An 18253-nucleotide genomic window follows, 5' to 3' on the forward strand; every position below is an offset into this window, starting at 1 on the left:
TATTATAACCAACAGAGATTTGTAAATTACTCTAAAGATGCCCTCCAGGGAATTTCTGATCAGTTAGCCCCCACTTCCTACATGACATTCCAGGACCGGATGGCCTTAGACATGGTGTTATCTGGGAAAGGAGGTGTTTTGTAAAATCATAGGAAAAAACGGGAACCTGTTGTACATACATTCCTGATAATATTGGCCCAAATGGTAAGGTTACTTTAGCTATAAAGAAATTAGAAGATCTGTCACTAGAGTTGAAGAAGAACTCAGGTATCACAGACCCATGGGATCAATATTTTAGCTGGATGAGTGGGTGGCAGAAGGTGTTCGCCCAGATACGGGTAACGGTATTAATAATCCTGGATCTTTTAGCCCTGATTATATGCTGTATTCTACCTTTTGTAAAAAAGTTAATGAGCAAGGCTGTAGACAATAGCACACCTACATTTCTCCACCAAGAAGAAGAGGACCTCCTTATGATGGAAGATGACAAACCCTTCACTCCCCTACAGTCACTCCCTGTCCATAATCTCACAATCCTATAGGATTATAGGGATAGATAGCGCCTGACTGCACCTCTCCAGCTGTATCGAGGAGTGAAGTGAACAGTTACTGCCCAATTCTATATACAGTCTAAAAGAGTTGCTGAGGAGAAGGGCCAGGCCAAAAAGTAGGACCTTTAGTATTAGGGACAGAAAAGAGAAAATAGTCATTTTAGGGGGGATTGTGAAGGAATGTGATGTAAATAATAATAATAGTAATCTGAAAATGTCTATTTTCTTATGTGTATACATATTTTTCTCCTTACTCATTATATAAGTATACAGATTTGCTCTGTTCCTATATTTTCTCAAGATGGCGTGTACCCCCTACCTCCCACACATCAAAAGAACGCGGAACTGGAGATAAAACCAAAGAGAGCCAAACCTCGTTATGAAAATTCTCCATCTTCTTTTATCTTCTTAACCAATGAGATGTACCTATTAGACTGACATAGCAATGACGTATTTGTGTGTATAAAACATTAACACCGCCTTGAATAAATTAGAAGTGTAACAGTAACGAAACTGAGCGTGTCTCAGTGTGTTTACTTTTATATGCATGCATATCACCACTTTCAAAATTAGAGACAGCAGCAGATAACCTTGGGCTCGATTGGAGCTCTTAATCATTTCCATAACAATGTTTTGCTTGGGGATCAAACACTTATTTTACTCACTGAACTGCAACTCAATCTATAACATTTTTATCATGTTTTTTTCTGGATTCTTGGTTGATATTCTGTCTCTATCATTTAAAATACACCTATGAGACAAAGAAATGAAGGGTCTATAATTTTTAAGTGGGCAAACTTACAAAATTTGCATGGGATCAAATAATTATTTTCTCCACTGTATATATAATACACGCATTTGTTGTGAATATTTACTCAGTATCCACATGGAGTTCATGGACTCCAGACCATGGCTGACTTGGGTTCTTAGCTTGCTTGTTACATTAATGGTTTTTCTTGCTTTTCTAAGCCAGCTGCAAAAAGGTAGATGTGAATGTTATGTTACCTGCGTGATGATGCAAAGGAGAAATGAGCAGCGGCACTAGGAGAGAAATTTCGAGGGCTGTCCATAGGGCTTCCCCCTAAATGTAAAAAAAAGGCAAAGAGGGTTAAAGTAAATAAATGAAGGCCTCATGCACACAGGTTTATGAAAATAAGCTGCATTTTTCTGCCAGAATTTGGCAGAAGAAAACGCCTCCAACGCTACAATATGTATGCGTGTTTATGCTTGTATGGTGTTTGAGTGTGAAGGCATTCTACTGGCCAGAATGTTCATTTATCCTGGCCATTGGAATACATTTACACGCATATGCACATGTTTTTGAGCGTTTACATGCATATGCGCATTTTTTTCTGCTCAAAACCTCCTCACAGAACGCACCTTTGGTGTATTCTTTTTGGCCTGTACACTCTCCTATTCAAATACACCTGTAATTGCCTATGTGTGCATATAAGTGGTGTTTTTTTTAGCTCTACGTGCATGAGGCCTAACAGTGAAAAAAGAAAGACTGTTGCAGTATTTACAATGGCCACCAGTGTCGTGACAAGGTCCTCTGCCACCCATGGTCCTCAACACCCTTAATTCAGTGTTACAAATCTAAAATGATAAACAAAAATCTAGAGGAAGGAAATGCGGAGTAAATAAATATATTAAGGGTTAACCCACCCACCCACTTACCCCCTTTTCCCCCCAACTCTTTAGTTCACTGCTACAAAAACTAACACAAATCCAAAACAATTAAAATGTTACTAAACCCAGGACCCTGCATTCACTATATCTTGTCTCCCACAGTACACAGAACATGGAGATGCAATTATTTTAGTAAATATAAACTGCTAAATACCTTTTCTCATCAGCAGTATATGGAAGTTATGTGACTTCTATCAGTGTCTGGTTAAAGCTTGTAGGAGGAGTTTTCATTCTCCCCTGATAGTCCTATGAGGTTGCAGGACCCCTGACCCTCTGTCTGGACACTGCTGATTGGCCCTGTGATGATCACATTCACCCTCCCAAAAAAAAAAAAACCTCTCTAGCAATACACACCAAACTGAGCATGTGCAGAGTGCCCCCAAGGCTCTGTTCTATCAGCAGATAGATGGGGGAGGATCAGAGAAGACATGATCAAACAGCCTTTTTACACAATGTACGGGATTAACCACTTAGGTTCCACTGTGAGTATAACAAGCATGCTTTACTGCAGATACAGACTTTTACTGTTGTGGGTTTAGTAACACTTACAAAAAAAAAAAAACTAAGGGAAGGGAATAAGGAGTAAAAAATAATAGGGGTTATCTCAAATTTGTTCTACAATTTGTAGGGTTAAAAACTAATTGGGGTTAACCACAACATTTATTCTACAAGTTGTTCCTCTTACAGAGACACAATAATCATGTTTCTGGCACAAAGCATTTTTTGTCACTTCAGGTTGGGTTCACACTATTGGGAATTGGATGCGGGTTTCCCTGCATTGAATTCGCATAGCAGGAGATTGTGACCAGCTCTCTATGGAGCCGATTCACACATCTCCGAAGAGGCTTAAGTGCGAATTGCACAGGTGTCCTGTGCGTCTTCTGGTCCACTTCAGGTCCAAATTCAGTCCAAAATATGGGCTGAAATCGGACCTGAAACAGTAAATGGAGACGCACCGGACCCCTGCTGTGAGCCGCTGTGATTTCTAGTGTGAACCCAGCCTCAAACACAAAACTCGACCAAAATAGGACTATAACTAAAACAATTCACATGATTAAAATACGACTAAAACTAAAATGGCATTTTAGTCAAAAGACTATGACTAAAACTAAAACGAAATTTGAAGTCAAAATTAACACTGGTTGCAATAAGGCAACACTGCAAAACGTCCTGAAAAATCAGACATGACACAAGATTTTTAACACAATGCACTATTTTGCGTTAAGATGTGTTGCAGCGCACTGCAACTTATGTGTGTTGCCTTATTGCATTGGGGTGACATTCAAAATAAATGGCCCTGCAAAGCATAAACACACGTAATATGTGTTGCCACTTTATTACGGCAACTCAAAGATATAAAAGGGCACTTACAAAAATGAAAACATTTGATGAAGAACTTTTTTTGTGTAAAACAATCAAAAATATATATCCTTAAAAAATGTAAACATAATTCAGTTTAGTCATAGATGTATAATCTTCACTCCAAAATACTCCTTTGTCCCACTGTATTTCTTCTCTTTCCTTAATCTTAAAAAACAACACTTTTTTTTATTTATGGTCCACCCCGTCCCTGCCTCCATTCTCGCCTAGGTGAGAATGACATCAGTCACTACTGCAGCCTCTTGTGATATCCATAATAGATAGCCCAGGAAGCACTGGCTGAGGCATCACAACCCTAGAGGAAGAAGGACCTAGTGGCTTGTCATCAGGGTATGGCTGCAATAACCACCTAGCTCCCGATGACATTACAGAGGAACATGACGCCATGGGACCTAGTGTGCAGCAGCAGAGCAGTGCTAAATGCTGCATTTGATGAGTGGGTGAGTGTATTTATTACAGACAACCCAGCAAAAATTATAACATAGGATGAAAAAAAAAAATTAAGGCGGGAGGGGGTACAATTTCTCTAAATTTGGTCTGCACATCCAGAATGAAATGACCTCTGGTTGTTGAAAGGTTAAACAATGGTGATCTGTAGAAGCCATCATTATCAGGGAGGGTGCCGGGCTGTTTCTTATGCTGCAGTGGGCAGGAAAAGCGCCATAACTCACTGCTATATGTTTAATTGAGGGAGGTCACCTACTTTGTGAACAGCAAGCCTGTCTGATCAAAATCAGGAACACAGCTTGGTGTGACAGATGATGACCTTGCCGAACCCGGTTAGAGGCTTTTAATCTTGCTCAATAAATGTTTCAACCCTGTTTTTCTTTTTTTTTAGCACTCTATTCACTTTTGTAGCAAAGCTTAACCAAGGATTCTTGCTGTGTTACTGGGCCCTGTTCCGCTATACAAAGTGTTACTGACCCCTGTTCCACTAAACAAGGTCTTACTGGCCCCTGTTCCACTATACAAGGTCCTAATGGCCCCTGTCCCACTATTCAAGGTGTTTACTGGTGCCTGTTCCACTATACAAGGTCTTACCGGCCCCTGTTCCACTATACAAGCTCCTATTGACCCCTGTTCCACTATACAAGGTCCTACTGGCCCCTGTCCCACCATTCAAGGTGTTTACTGGCCCCTGTTCCACTATACAAGGTCCTACTGGCCCCTGTCCCACTATTCAAGGTGTTTACTGGCCCCTGTTCCACTATACAAGGTCTTACTGGTCCCTGTTCCACTATACAAGGTATTACTGGCCCCTGTTTCACTATACAAGGTCCTAATGGCCCCTGTCCCACTATTCAAGGTGTTTACTAGTGCCTGTTCCACTATACAAGGTCTTACCGGCCCCTGTTCCACTATACAAGCTCCTATTGACCCCTGTTCCACTATACAAGGTCCTACTGGCCCCTGTCCCACCATTCAAGGTGTTTACTGGCCCCTGTTCCACTATACAAGGTCCTACTGGCCCCTGTCCCACTATTCAAGGTGTTTACTGGCCCCTGTTCCACTATACAAGGTCTTACTGGTCCCTGTTCCACTATACAAGGTATTACTGGCCCCTGTTCCACTAAACAAGGTCTTACCTGCCCCTGTTTCACTATACAAGCTTCTACTGACCCCTGTTCCACTATACAAGGTTCTTACTGGCCCATGTTCCACTATACAAAGTCCTACTGGCCCCTGTCCCACTATTCAAGGTGTTTACTGGTGCCTGTTCCACTATACAAAGTCTTACCGGCCCCTGTTCCACTATACAAGCTTCTATTGACCCCTGTTCCACTATACAAGGTCCTACTGGCACCTGCCCCACTATTCAAGGTGTTTACTGGCCCCTTTCCTATTTTAGCATGACTGTGATTCTGAACGCTACCAGCTCCATAAAGACATGGCTTGATGAGTTTAGTGTGGAGGAACTCAGTTTGACCTCAACCCTACTGAACACCATTGGGATGAACTGAAATGCTGATCGTGAGCCAGGTCTTCTGCTTCATTATTAGTACTTGACCTCACAAATGCCTAATTGGCCGAATGTGGACAAATTCTCACAGACACTCCCCAAATATTGTAGAAAGCCTTCCCAGAAGAATGGAAGCTCTTACAGCCAACTCCATAATAATACCCATGGTTTTGGAACAACATGTTCAACCAGCTCATATGTGTTATGGTCAGATGTCCACAAACCTTTTGGTCATATGGTGGATTTGTTGCAAGGCAGAGGGGCAGAGTTTGGTGCTGTTTTTACACACAGTTAAGAAATTGGAGATTACACTATTTCAATAAAGCACTACGCACAACTATATTTTAGAGGAAAGCTGTCATTAAAAGGTTGCCATTGATGACCACCTTCTAAAAATGCACATTGTCTGCCTATCAATCTGGTTATATTCATTGACCTGAAACAAGTATGCGGATAAGAGTAGAACCAGAACTACTTTTCTGCATACTTGTCCCAGTACTGAAACCAGCTTGACAGCCAGGTTACTAGCACGTTCAGAAATACACCAACCAGAGCAAGTATGCAGTTCAGGAAAGTCAGAGAAAGGCAGAATTCCTGGTCTGCATGTTTGTAAGGTATTGAAGAAAGAGGGTCAGCATGAAAGCCAAGCAACTAGCATTTTTAGAAGGAGAGGTCAGCAATGGCAGCCTCCATGCTTCTGTCGTAACAAGTTTCCTTTACACCTTGTGTATATGGGTGCAGGTAATAAAGTAACTGCTCCATGTGGGTGATGGTGCAGCTGTTTCAGTTCATGATGGATCAGGGTACTCATGGGTCCATCTCCTCAATCCGACTTTCAACTTTACATTAGCTTTCCTGATTTGTCTACTTTTTCTGGCTTAGCCTCTATATCAGCATAACAGCCAGGTAAAGAGTTATTTTTTTTAAAAGGAAGTCAACAATTTTAACTATTAAGCTCTGATACCAAGTTTACTTTACTAATAGTATAGGTAGCAATTTCATAAGGTCAGTTTTAAGACACAGTTGGTGTTTTTGGGATGACTTCCGTAAGGAAACGATACTGTGTCCTAGATATGCATTATAAAGCAAAATTTTTAGTTTTGTCTGGAGTGTACCTTTTAAAGCTGAACTTAATTAGCTATTTTTTTTCCCTTCCCTCATTCCTACTTTTCCCCCCTCATCAACATATAAAATAATACAATTTAAATATTTATAATATAATAATACAATTTTTAAACAAAACTTTCCTTTTTTTATCTCATACCTAACTTAAACCCAGCGACGTCATCACTAGGTCTCTGTGCTTTCCTACACAATGCAGGCAGATAATGGCTGCTGGGAGGGGCCGGGAGGGTGCTGTTCATAGCTTCCTAAAAGCATCCTGCATCAGTACTCCACTCTGATGGAAGCAGTAGGCTGGCTCTTGGGAGTGGTTATGCAAATATCATAATGCCTTGATGGGTGGATGTCAGTATTTGCATGCAGAGTAACACTCACATGGGATGCTGAACCTCCATTATTTAAAGGGAAATTCAACTAATGAAAGGGGCTGACCAGGGACGGTCAAGCTGGGGAGGAAAGAACTAGCTGATGATAAACATTCTTAACCCAGGAAATGAAGCAGGCTTAATCTGACTTGCTGCAGCTTCTAATGCACACACTGTGAGTGTTCAGCGATATTAGAGTAAGCGATTTCAGTACAGGAGAGGGGCCTATACAACTGTGCAGGACTGAAGGGAACAATATGAAAAGCAAAGTGACCACGCAGTGTGATTCTCCCTATAACTATACTAAGCAGCTGAAAACTGATGAAGCCCCGTCTTGTGGGCAAAATGCGTAAGGTGGAGACAGGCGCATGACATCATCACGCTACCTGGAAGCTGCTGTGTGAGTTAGTGTGGAGGATATACCCAAACTTGCACCTGGTTGCTGCACGATCGCTATATTCCACTTTTTTATGTGAGTATAATGCCCTGTACACACGGGTGGACTTTTCGGCAACAAAGGTCCGACAGTCTTTCCGACGGACTTTCGAACAACCTCACTTGCCTACACACGATCACATCAAAGTCCGACGGATTCGTACGTGATGACGTACGACCGGACTAAAATAAGGAAGTTCATAGCCAGCAGCCAATAGTTGCCCTAGTGTCGGTTTTCACCTGTCGGACTAGCATACAGACGAGCGGATTTTTCAATAGGAACTGGGTCCGGCGGAGTTCCGACGTAAAGATTTGAAACATGTTCCAAATCTAAAGTCCGTCAGATTTTCGACAGAAACAGTCCGCTGAAGGTCCGATGAAGCCCACACACGGTGGGATTGTCCGACGGATTCGGTCCGTCGGACCAGTCCGGTCGAAAAGTCCGCTCGTGTGTACAGGGCATAACACTGCTGTATATTTTAATAAAGCATTATACAGAGAGGACTCGGAGTGTTTATTTTTGTCTCTGACAGAAGAGGACTGCATTATTGACTTAAGGAGGGAAACATCTTGCTGCTGTGGTGGGGAACCCCTGAAATAACAGAAAGGTGTTATACTCTGGCGCAATTAAGACCTTTTATAACATGGAAGTCTTAAGAGGGGTGAGCACATTTGTTTGTCTGCATGGCGACACGTGGTGCATCTAACAGGAGTATCGAAGGGTGTCACGGGCACTTAAATGTGTATTAATGCAAGATATTGTGAAGAATCACTATTACGGTATTTTTTTTTATTATTATTATTATTCATCCACTGTTTATGGACTTATTATGGCATGATTTCATGCTTTGGGTAGTCTCACTTATAGCGCTGCACTGAATAAGACTGAAGGGAAGGCTACAGTCTCTCTTTAATTGCCCTGTGTTTCCAAAGAGCTTACCTATGTGCCCCGGCAGAGGAGAATGTGGCCGGGGGAGCGTCGGAGAGCTGCTGCTGGTCAGGATCAGGCTCTTCCTGTTGCTGCTTCTGCAACTGCAAGACACAAAGACAAGAGCCAGATATAAATATGCATGTCATCTAGGGGAACAGGTACACTTTATTTTGTACAGGAAGAGAGACCGCATCTGATGGAAGACACTGCCTGGAGATCAGTGCAGACAGTGAGTCTGGAATCCAAGACGAGACGGCTCAGCTGGCAGTTAAGAGAGGCAGCGTGACACCTCTAGGGAGAGGCTGTACATGTACAGACACACACATATGTGCTACACGGAACATACAACCCCAGACAGACGCTCCTGAATAATAGATGATGTATGTGCTGCCTACCTACTCTATTACGCCTGACATACTTTCTTTTAATAGAGTGTCAGCTCTGAAGAACAGGATCTGATAAGCCCTATCGCTTGACGCCAGCCTATTGTCATTTTTTAATTCTGTTTTGGGTTCACATTTGTCTCTTTTATATAGCAATTTACAAATCTTTTACATTCCTGCATTCAGTGCATGATATCCCATTCATTTCCATGTGGCTAGTTCACACCTATGCATGGCAGACTGGTTAAGTGTATATTTAAATTATAAGGCATGTTAATTATCAAGCAATGACACTAAAATGAATGATAACTGCACAAAAATCCATGTATCATTCTGTTGTATGCGTATTTAAAGGGTAACTCCAATTTTGTGGGACAAAATAGCAAATAAAAAAATAATAATATAGTGTATACAATTTCTACAGAACTCATATTGTAATTCAGGGGTCTCCACATGTTCTAAACAAAGGACCAGTTTACTGTCCTTCAGACGTTGAGGGGGCCGGACTGTGGCCAGCAGAAGTAGAAAATCCCTTGGCGTCAATGAGAGTAAACAATGCCCCATCATTGGTGTCAGCGGGAGGAATAGTGGCCCATCATTGGTGTCACTGGTAGGAATTAGTGCTCTTTTGTTGGGGTCAGTGACAGGAATCATGCCCCAATGTTGGTGTAGAAGGAATAGTTCCTTCTATCAGTGAGAGGACTAGTGCCCCATGGGCTGGAAAAAAAGGCAAGCAAAGGGCCACATCCGGCCCCAGGGCCGCACTTTGGAAACCACTGTTGTAATTTAATCAGCAATAGCTCACAAAAATGACATTCCCCTAGAATGATTTCTTGCGTATGTGTGCTTGTACCCGGTCTTTGGGTGCAGCCTCTGCACTAGTGGAAAAGAACCCTGGTCATCATCATTATTGGTGTAATTAACATTATCAATCAATGCCCCATTCAGAGGTTGCGCTACATATATAAAGAACATCTACCCATAGAGGTGTCTGTGAATCCCCTCTTAATGTCCACATGGCGTGGCACAAAATGCGCACATATTACCTACTAAACAGCTATGTATTTCTCTTACTTGCCCTATGGAACAACTCCGACCTTCTGGCCTTCCCATTCTTAAGCGGTGGCAAATTAAAATTGTCTCTGTTCACATTTTCTCAGAAGTTACTGGGGAAATACCTTGGATATGCTTCTGGGATATCCTAACCCGGTTGAAAATGCAATTTCCACTTTATACAATTTCTTCAGACAGCCGCTGGCCTACTCCTCTTCAGAGGATGGTCTTAACAAACAGACCAAATTTTGGGTTGATGCTTTTTTAAAATGAATTGCATTTGTCCTGGGGCATGAATAAAGCCACAAAGTATCACAAAATGATGCCTCGGCTTTTTCATCATTCTTGTATATCTCCGCATCGCTCCTACCTTATGGGCCAAATCTCCTCCTCTTGCTACTTGAAATGTGGGCAACTAGATGTGGACTTGTTCCATACTTTTTGGGTGTGCCCCAGGTATAAATGTTTTTGGAACTCAACAGTGCTTTATGCTACCACACACTTAGTAAATTACCTACCTCTAACCCCCGGAGTGGGTGCTTTTAGGTCTACTCAATTACCCGATCAATTAAATCTCAAGGGGTTGCAAGCAACTCCTTATTATCATAAATCTTGTAGCGCGAAAAATTATTGTACATAAGTGGACCTACCCAGACCCCCCCCCCCCCCCCACTGTCTATATATTTAGAGATAATTTATCCTAAATCTTTTGTATGGAATGGGTGGAGGCTTCTTTGCAAAAAGGAATTATGGGTTCGAAATTTCTTTGATGTTTGGAAGTTTTCATCCAAACTTTGCCCACAGAAACCCAACAATCAATAGTGTAATGCTTCCAATATACTCAATGGTATCAGCTCAGACGCTTAACTAATGATCCTCCAATTGACATTCTACCTCCCATTTAAATTGAATCACACTTACTGTATTACTCTAATAACAGAGGCCTCCTCCCCTTCCTTTTGCCCACTACCTACTAGCCCAATTGTCATCCAATCAAGTGTCTCCAAATGTTCATCTTCAGACCCAGCATTGTTAGCTTGCCCTCAACCTGTACTAACACACTTTACATCTCTGTGCTTCTCCATGCAATGCAAACAGATATTGGCTGAAGGGGGGGGGGGGGAACAAGCAGGGAGCTGTACATGGCTTCCTTAAAACATCAGAGCACCCTGCCTCAGTACTCCTCTGAAGAGCCATGTTTTTAACTATGCCCTGTCAATACAAGTCCTCCCCGCAGACTTAGTTGGGTCCATACACAATATAATGAATGCATGTGATGTGCACAACAGATCTAGGCTTGTGACTTTTTTTTTCTTCAAAGCATGCAGATATTTTCTAAGATATGAATGGGTAAGTTTTATCTAGAAACAAGGGGAGAAAAAACTTCCAGAGAACATGCACTGCGTCATTTTGTCAGTCGATAAGAATTTGGAGATGGTTCCTGGCCGTGCACAGAAAAGAGCATTAAGAGGTAGATTTCACAGTCTGTTATTCCTTGTCAGGGATCTAACCAGTCATAGAAAAACATAAATGTACTGATAGATAATCTTAAAAGTGTGCCTGATCCAGAAAAGGCAAGGTTACAGTATGCATGGACAAGGAGCAGTATGTGCAAGAGAGGAATCCAAACTGTATGTGCAGGATAGGAGTGTAAGGGTCCTACTGATCAGAATGTGTAGAAGAGGACTGTGGAGGGTGTGACAGAGAGCAGTATGTGCAGGAGAGGTGTGTGGAGGATATGACAGTGGACAGTATATGCAGGGGGGGGGGGTGGAATGACAGAGGGAAGTATATGCAGGAGGAGTGTGGCCAGGAAAGGAGTGTGGAGGGTATAACAGAGGGCACTATGGCCAGGAGAGGAGTGTAGAGGGTATGACAGTGGGCAGTATGTACAGGAAAGGAGTGTGGAGAGCATGACAGAGGACAGTGTATGCAGGGGAGGAATGTGGAGGGTATGACAGTGGGCAGTATGTACAGGTGAGGAGTGTAGAGGGTAGGACAGTGGGGAGTATGTACAGGAGAGGAGTGTGGAGGGTATGACAAAGGGCAGTATATGCAGGAGAGGAGTGTGGATGGTATGACAGAGGGAAGTATATGCAGGAGGAGTGTGGAGGGTATGACAGTGGGCACTATGTATAGGAGAGGAGTGTGGAGGGTATGACAGAGGGCACCATGGCCAGGAGAGGAGTGTGGAGGGTATGACAGTGGGTACTATGTACAGGAGAGGAGTGTGGAGAGTATGACAGTGGGCAGTGTATGCAGGAGAGGAATGTGAAGGGTATGACAGTGAGCAGTATATGCAAGAGAGTGGAGTGTGGAGGGTATGACAGTGGGCAGTATGTACAGGAGAGGCGTGTCAAGGGTGTGACAGTGAGGAATATGTACAGGAGAGGAGTGTGGTGGGTATGACACTGGGCATTGTGTACAGAAGAGGCGTGTGGAGGGTATGACAGTGGGAACTATGTACAGTAGAGGAGTGTGGAGGGTATGACAGTGGGCACTATGTACAGGAGAAGAGTGTGGAATGTATGACAGTGGGCAGTATGTACAGGAGAGGAGTGTGGAGGGTATGACAGTGGGCAGTATGTACAGGAGAGGAGTGTAGGACAGTGGGTAGTATATGTTCAAACCTACATTGATGTCTGAAACATAGCTCACTACCTACAATAAATCAGTGACAACACAGTTTGGTTTAATGCGTGAATTGCACAGAATGAGCCCCTACCCTGCAGGAATTACTCCGGAAAGGTGGCAGGATGGGTAATGAATCCCTTTAGGCAATGCATGTTTTTTGGCTGCAATGAAAGGGCACTAGATATCACAGCAATCGGAGGCGCTAAGGGTCTCTCATCATAAATATAGCATGTGGAAAGAAGGACCTATGGACCACCAAGAGCAGCAACTGCGACACCTATTCCTGGACCACCAATATATGGCACACTGACGTTTTATTGGATCACTTGGATCATGAAAAAAAAATGCTAATGTAAGGCTCATGCCCTCCCCAGCATCTAGGGTTAATAAAAGCAGACCTTGAATGAGATATTCCATTCCAGCAACCCCCTACCGCAATCCTCCAGCACTGCTTATAACTTTATATCTCTGAGTTGGCTGAGCTTGGATTTGCACCGGTGCTAGCCTGCAGCAGAGACTTTTAATAGGCTGACTTTGCATTAGCTCATAGATGAACAGACAATTTTTGGTAGATGCTGAAATTTTAGGTTTGGGTAGATGCTTGAGTTTTTAACCCCCTGAGAAATTCGTCCATGTCTTGGGGACTCTATTAGTGAGATCCCTGTGAGTTGTTTTTGCATCTGCATAGATGCTGTGGCCATTGCAATGGGGTTCCCACTCCAGGTATGTTTGCATTCCTATATTTTTCCCACTCCATCTACTAGCGTTTGGTTCTGCGGGCTTAAAGTGATATCGAAATTGTAAATTCTTCAACATTTGCTCTCCTCAACACTTTAATAAATATCCAATTTCTCTTCTGATCGATCTCGTCCAACCCAAATAATCGATCTAAAGTCGACAACCCATTAGGTCAATATGGCACACTCATGGAAGTTGATTTCAATGGATAGATAACATATAACCGTTACATATGATTGTAAAGCCATCAATCACATCCCTGTTTCCACCATGTAATCTCATAAATCTGGTCTAAAGAAATATGATTGTATTCATGAACAAAGTATCTCAATACCTTTCCACCCTGGCTGATCCACTCCGTTGCATTGAAATTGAGTCTAAATTGATTGTAAGGGAAGTTATGGTTATTCGTTTTTTTGCCCAAATTTGATCATTTTGATCAAATAACATAAAAAAAAAAAAAAAAAAAAAAAAAAGCAAAAAAAATAGTATATGGCCACCATTAAAGGGCTGGTCCATACAAAATCAGCTGAAGGTGGATCCTGGTTGGCTAAGCCTTTCCCCAGCTTCTATTGTCTTGGATTCTCCAGCTGCAAGATCTCCCTGCCATAATTACTCTCTCATGTTCCTGCACACCTGGGAGTTTTATGTGTTCCTGCCCACCTTTGTGTGTACCAGCTCCTCTTGTTTCATTCTCCATAATATAAAATAAATAAAAATTCAGCACCAAGATCTCACCAATTGTGAAGTTTCTAGGTGGTTTAACTTTTCAACATCCACAAAAACATTAATATCATTTATAGCTGCACTGACTCTTTAATCCATGTTTCCACTTGATTTTGGATGCAAATTTTTAAATGAAAACTAACTTTTCGGGTCTGGAGAAGTAAAAAGAGCCTGATTTCTGGGTGCTCCAGACAAAAAAACTAGCCATTACACACAAAGCATTTCCATCCAGCATCAAACCTCTACTTGAGTACAAAAACTTGGGTACGCCTAGCTTAGACGGGAATCTCAGCATTCACTCTGAGTGTTGAAGTTCCCATCCAAAAAAAAGATCAGCCTGTTTATGTTAAAGCCTGTTTATACCTGGTGTTGGAGGCTTCTGCATAGCAACCAGTCCAATAACGAGCAATTATTTTTTAGAGCAGGTTAGCTGATGTTTCATAGCTTACTTTGGCAAATAACCTCTCTTCCATTTGCTCCAATTTTCCATGCTAATTATGCCGACCGAATTAAAAAAAAACCCAAGATGCCTCCTGCTCTGTGGTGCCCTAGGCGTCTGTCTCATCAGCATACATTATATATACAGGGCTGAATTCATTGTGTTCGACTCTGGAAGCTAGAATCCCATTTTCCAAGACACAGAACCTGTTCTTTAGTAAAGCCATCAGATGGGGCATTGTTCTCGGGGAGACGTCTGATGGAGAAATTTTATATTCACTACTCAGAGAAAATAGGGAAAGGTTGGTTACTTCAGCAAGTTAGAAAAACCATTGTTAGTAGTAATGATACTTTTGGCCTCTTAAGGAATTGTTTTTTTTCCCAAGGTGAACCCATAAACAATGTGTTCCTCGTGTGAACATTGTATTGGGGACAATTAATTTCAGATATATATTAGGTCATCTTTCCATTGCAGACAGGCATACTTTAGCTACTCAAGGGCAAGAGGTGGCATGGATGGATGGATTCAGCTATGTCTAGCTAATTAGGCAAGTCTCCTGTCTACAGGCCCCAAATAAGAATGTCAGCCAACCTATTTCAGGAGAAAGTATTGATCAGGTTAGAGAACGTGTCCTTAGCTCTAGTCTACCTCCCGTTGATAAGTGGTACTGACAGCATTTACCAGCGTCACTCTCCTTTCCAATGACTTAACAGGATTGCTCAGCCAAGCCGACTGTCCCTGTTTAGGAGTGCATAACCTGTGTTCCCCATCACACATGCCCATGTAGGTCTATCTGCATGCTCTTGTAGGTCTATCTTGATGCCCTCATCACACATGCCCTCATAGGTCTATCTTCATGCCCTCATCACAAATGCCTTCGTAGGTCTATCTTCATGCCCTCATCACACATGCCCTCATAGGTTTCTTCATGCCCTCATCACGCATGCCCTAATAGGTCTATCTTCATGCCCTCATCATACATGCCCACATAGGTATCTTCATGCCCTCATCACACATGCCTTCATAGGTCTATCTCTATGCCCTCATTACACATGCCCTTGTAGGTCATTCTTCATGCCCTCATCACACATGCCCTTGCAGGTTCTCTTTTTATTTATGCCTTCACAGGCTCTTGAATAATCAATTTGCCCAACGGTGGAAATGTTGATGATCATCTTACTAAACGGGGAACTGTATTTTATTTGCCCTGGAGAAGCCAAGGTAAACAGATGAAGTAAATAGGCCAAGCTATAGATAGACAATATAGATAACTAGACTGGTGAATAGAAAAGGAATATGTGGCGCTGGAATAGATAGATAGATAGATAGATAGATAGATAGATAGATAGATAGATAGATAGATAGATAGATAGATAGATAGATAGATAGATAGATAGATAGATAGAGCAAAGATCATACAGCAATGTCATCACACACCTGCTCACAGACAACATCCGCTGCAGCTACATAAAACTAAATCCCCATATTTGGGAGGTACACATAGCAGACCTTAATCTTAAACTAAAATCCCATCTTGCCTGCCCTTCTCTACAAGCAGCAATGTTACCTCTTGGTGCGCCTGAACATGGCTGGAGTGGGTAGGTGACCTCGGCCAGGTGTGCAGGGGGCTGTCAGTGATGAAGTGGTTGTCAGAAGGTGATCAGAAAAACTCCAGGAAAGACATGGTCATTAGCGGAGACTGGAAAGGAACCGGTTGGGTGTTGAGGAAAGGACGATGACAGGACAAAAATAGAGGAACCACAGCAGAGGTGAGATGGGAAGATAGTGTAGAAGGTTAGAGAGCAAGACAATAGAGGAGGTACAGAAGAGAGCGACCGAGGGACAAAAATGGACAGAGAGAGAGAGATAGATGGACAAAGAAAATGGGACAGGAGAAGAAGCTGGGCACAGCTGTGATGTATAGGTAGACAGCGGAGAAGGTGACAGGAAATGAGCAATGGAGAGAGGGAGGGCAGCTGGAAGAGGGATTGGTAAAAAGACAGAGGGAGGAAAGGAGGGGAAGACAAAGGCAGAGCTTGGGAGACAGTAGAGGGAGAGATGCTGGAGATCCAGGGGGAGAGGAGACAGGGAAGGATGACAAGGATATTATGAGGGGAAAGGAAGCAGCAAAAAGAACTGCAGACAGGAGGGGGCGAGCAGACAGAGATTGAACCAGTGAGAGACTGCAGCTGTGTCCTTTACTGCTCAGCATGAGTGTGCATCTGCCTGTGTGCGACACGTCAACTACACGTGTGTGGATGACGATAACTGGCTTTGTCATGCCTGTAAGTTAGCACGCCTCTATAGGTGTGTAGAAGTGTGTCACTGCACATGTACATTAAGATGCCCAGAAAGCATTAGGTAACTGTCATCCAATCATGCCGGTTTTGGCAGAATCAGGTGATAATCAGGCGGCCTACGGGTACTGTCAGCAGACAACCGCAGGAAAAAGATCCTGGGGATAGCAGATTATGGCAAATATCTCCAAATCCATCTCTACACATGACACACCGTATTCACACAGTGCTATATCCACCTGTGTTCATGAAAAACTACGAACCCTTTCCATCTTGACATAAGCATGTACACCCATATCCATCTTCATAAGCTTTGTATGCCACATCTGCTGTAGAAATAAGGTATGCACACCTTTATATCCATCTCTAGACAAAGTAAGCTCCTTACCCCGAAATCCACCTCTAGACACTGGAAGTTTTGTACCCCATTTCCACCTTCTAGATATAATAGGCTTTCTATCCTTTATTCGCCTCTAGCTCAGAAAAGTCCCATATTCATCTTTATACACAGAAAGGTCTGTATTTCCCATATGCATCTCTCTGCTTCATAAGCTTTCAGTACACCATATCCACTTTCGACATGATAAGCTCTGTACAGCCATATATATTTCTAAACACAATATAAGCTCCTTATCCTAATATCTAGATACTCTTTTCCCTCATTTCTATCTCTAGATGTGATGAGCTCTGTACCCCATATCCACAGCTAGACATGATTAGCTCTACATCCTATAACCACCTTTACACATGATAAGCTCTGCATCCTATATCCATCTCCAGATATGATAGGTTCTGTAACCTATATCCACTTCTAGATATGATAAACTCTGTACCCTATATTCATCTCCATATATGATAGGTTCTGTAACCTATATCAACTTCTAGATATGATAAGCTCTGTACCCTATATCCATCTGCAGATATAATAAGCTCTGTACCCTATATCCACCTCTAGATATGACGATGAGCTCTGCATCCTATATCCATCTCCAGATATGATAAACTCTGTACCCTATATCCACTTCTAGATATGATAAGCTCTGTACCCTATATCCACCTCTAGATATAATAAGCTCTTCATCCTATATCCACCTCTAGCTATGATAAGCTCTGCATCCTATATCCACTTCTAGATATGATAGTTTCTGTACCCTATATCCACCTCTAGCTATGATAAGCTCTGCACCCTATATCCATCTCCAGATATGATAAGCTCTGCACCTTATATCCACCTCTAGACATGATAAGACATACTATTGACATTATAGGCTCTGCATGCTTATATATAATATATATAAGCATATATATATATATATATATATATATATATATATATCTCTAGAAACAATAAATTCCAAATGCTCATATCCACCTCTAGACCTAGTTAGTAATCTCTGTACCCCATACCCACCTCTAGACATATGGTCTGTAGTTCATATACAGTATGCTGTTAGACATTATAGGCTCTGCACCTTCATATCCATTTCTAGACACACTAAGCTCTCTATTCCTATATCTATTGTATCTCTAGACATGATAAGTTATGTACC

The 18253-nt window shown here is 42.3% G+C and overlaps 1 protein-coding gene across 4 annotated transcripts in view; it reads right to left on the minus strand.

Moving 5' to 3' along the window:
* The window catches only part of MAST1 (microtubule associated serine/threonine kinase 1), a 138439-nt gene that overhangs the window by 83101 nt on the left and 37085 nt on the right, over positions 1-18253 (minus strand). For 2 of the 4 annotated variants that reach the window (XM_073622706.1, XM_073622705.1), the window contains exons 1-3: positions 15974-16546; positions 8443-8534; positions 1557-1632 (exon numbers count right to left, since the gene is read on the minus strand). In XM_073622706.1, the coding sequence (XP_073478807.1) occupies positions 1557-1632; positions 8443-8534; positions 15974-15993 (188 nt within the window). In that variant the 5' untranslated portion in view covers positions 15994-16546. Of the gene's footprint in view, positions 1-1556; positions 1633-8442; positions 8535-15973; positions 16547-18253 lie in introns of those variants that run through there. The other 2 variants (XM_073622704.1, XM_073622703.1) reach the window with 1 other exon arrangement.

Source organism: Aquarana catesbeiana, linkage group LG03 (assembly GCF_042186555.1).
Source record: "Aquarana catesbeiana isolate 2022-GZ linkage group LG03, ASM4218655v1, whole genome shotgun sequence".
NCBI lineage: Eukaryota > Metazoa > Chordata > Amphibia > Anura > Ranidae > Aquarana > Aquarana catesbeiana.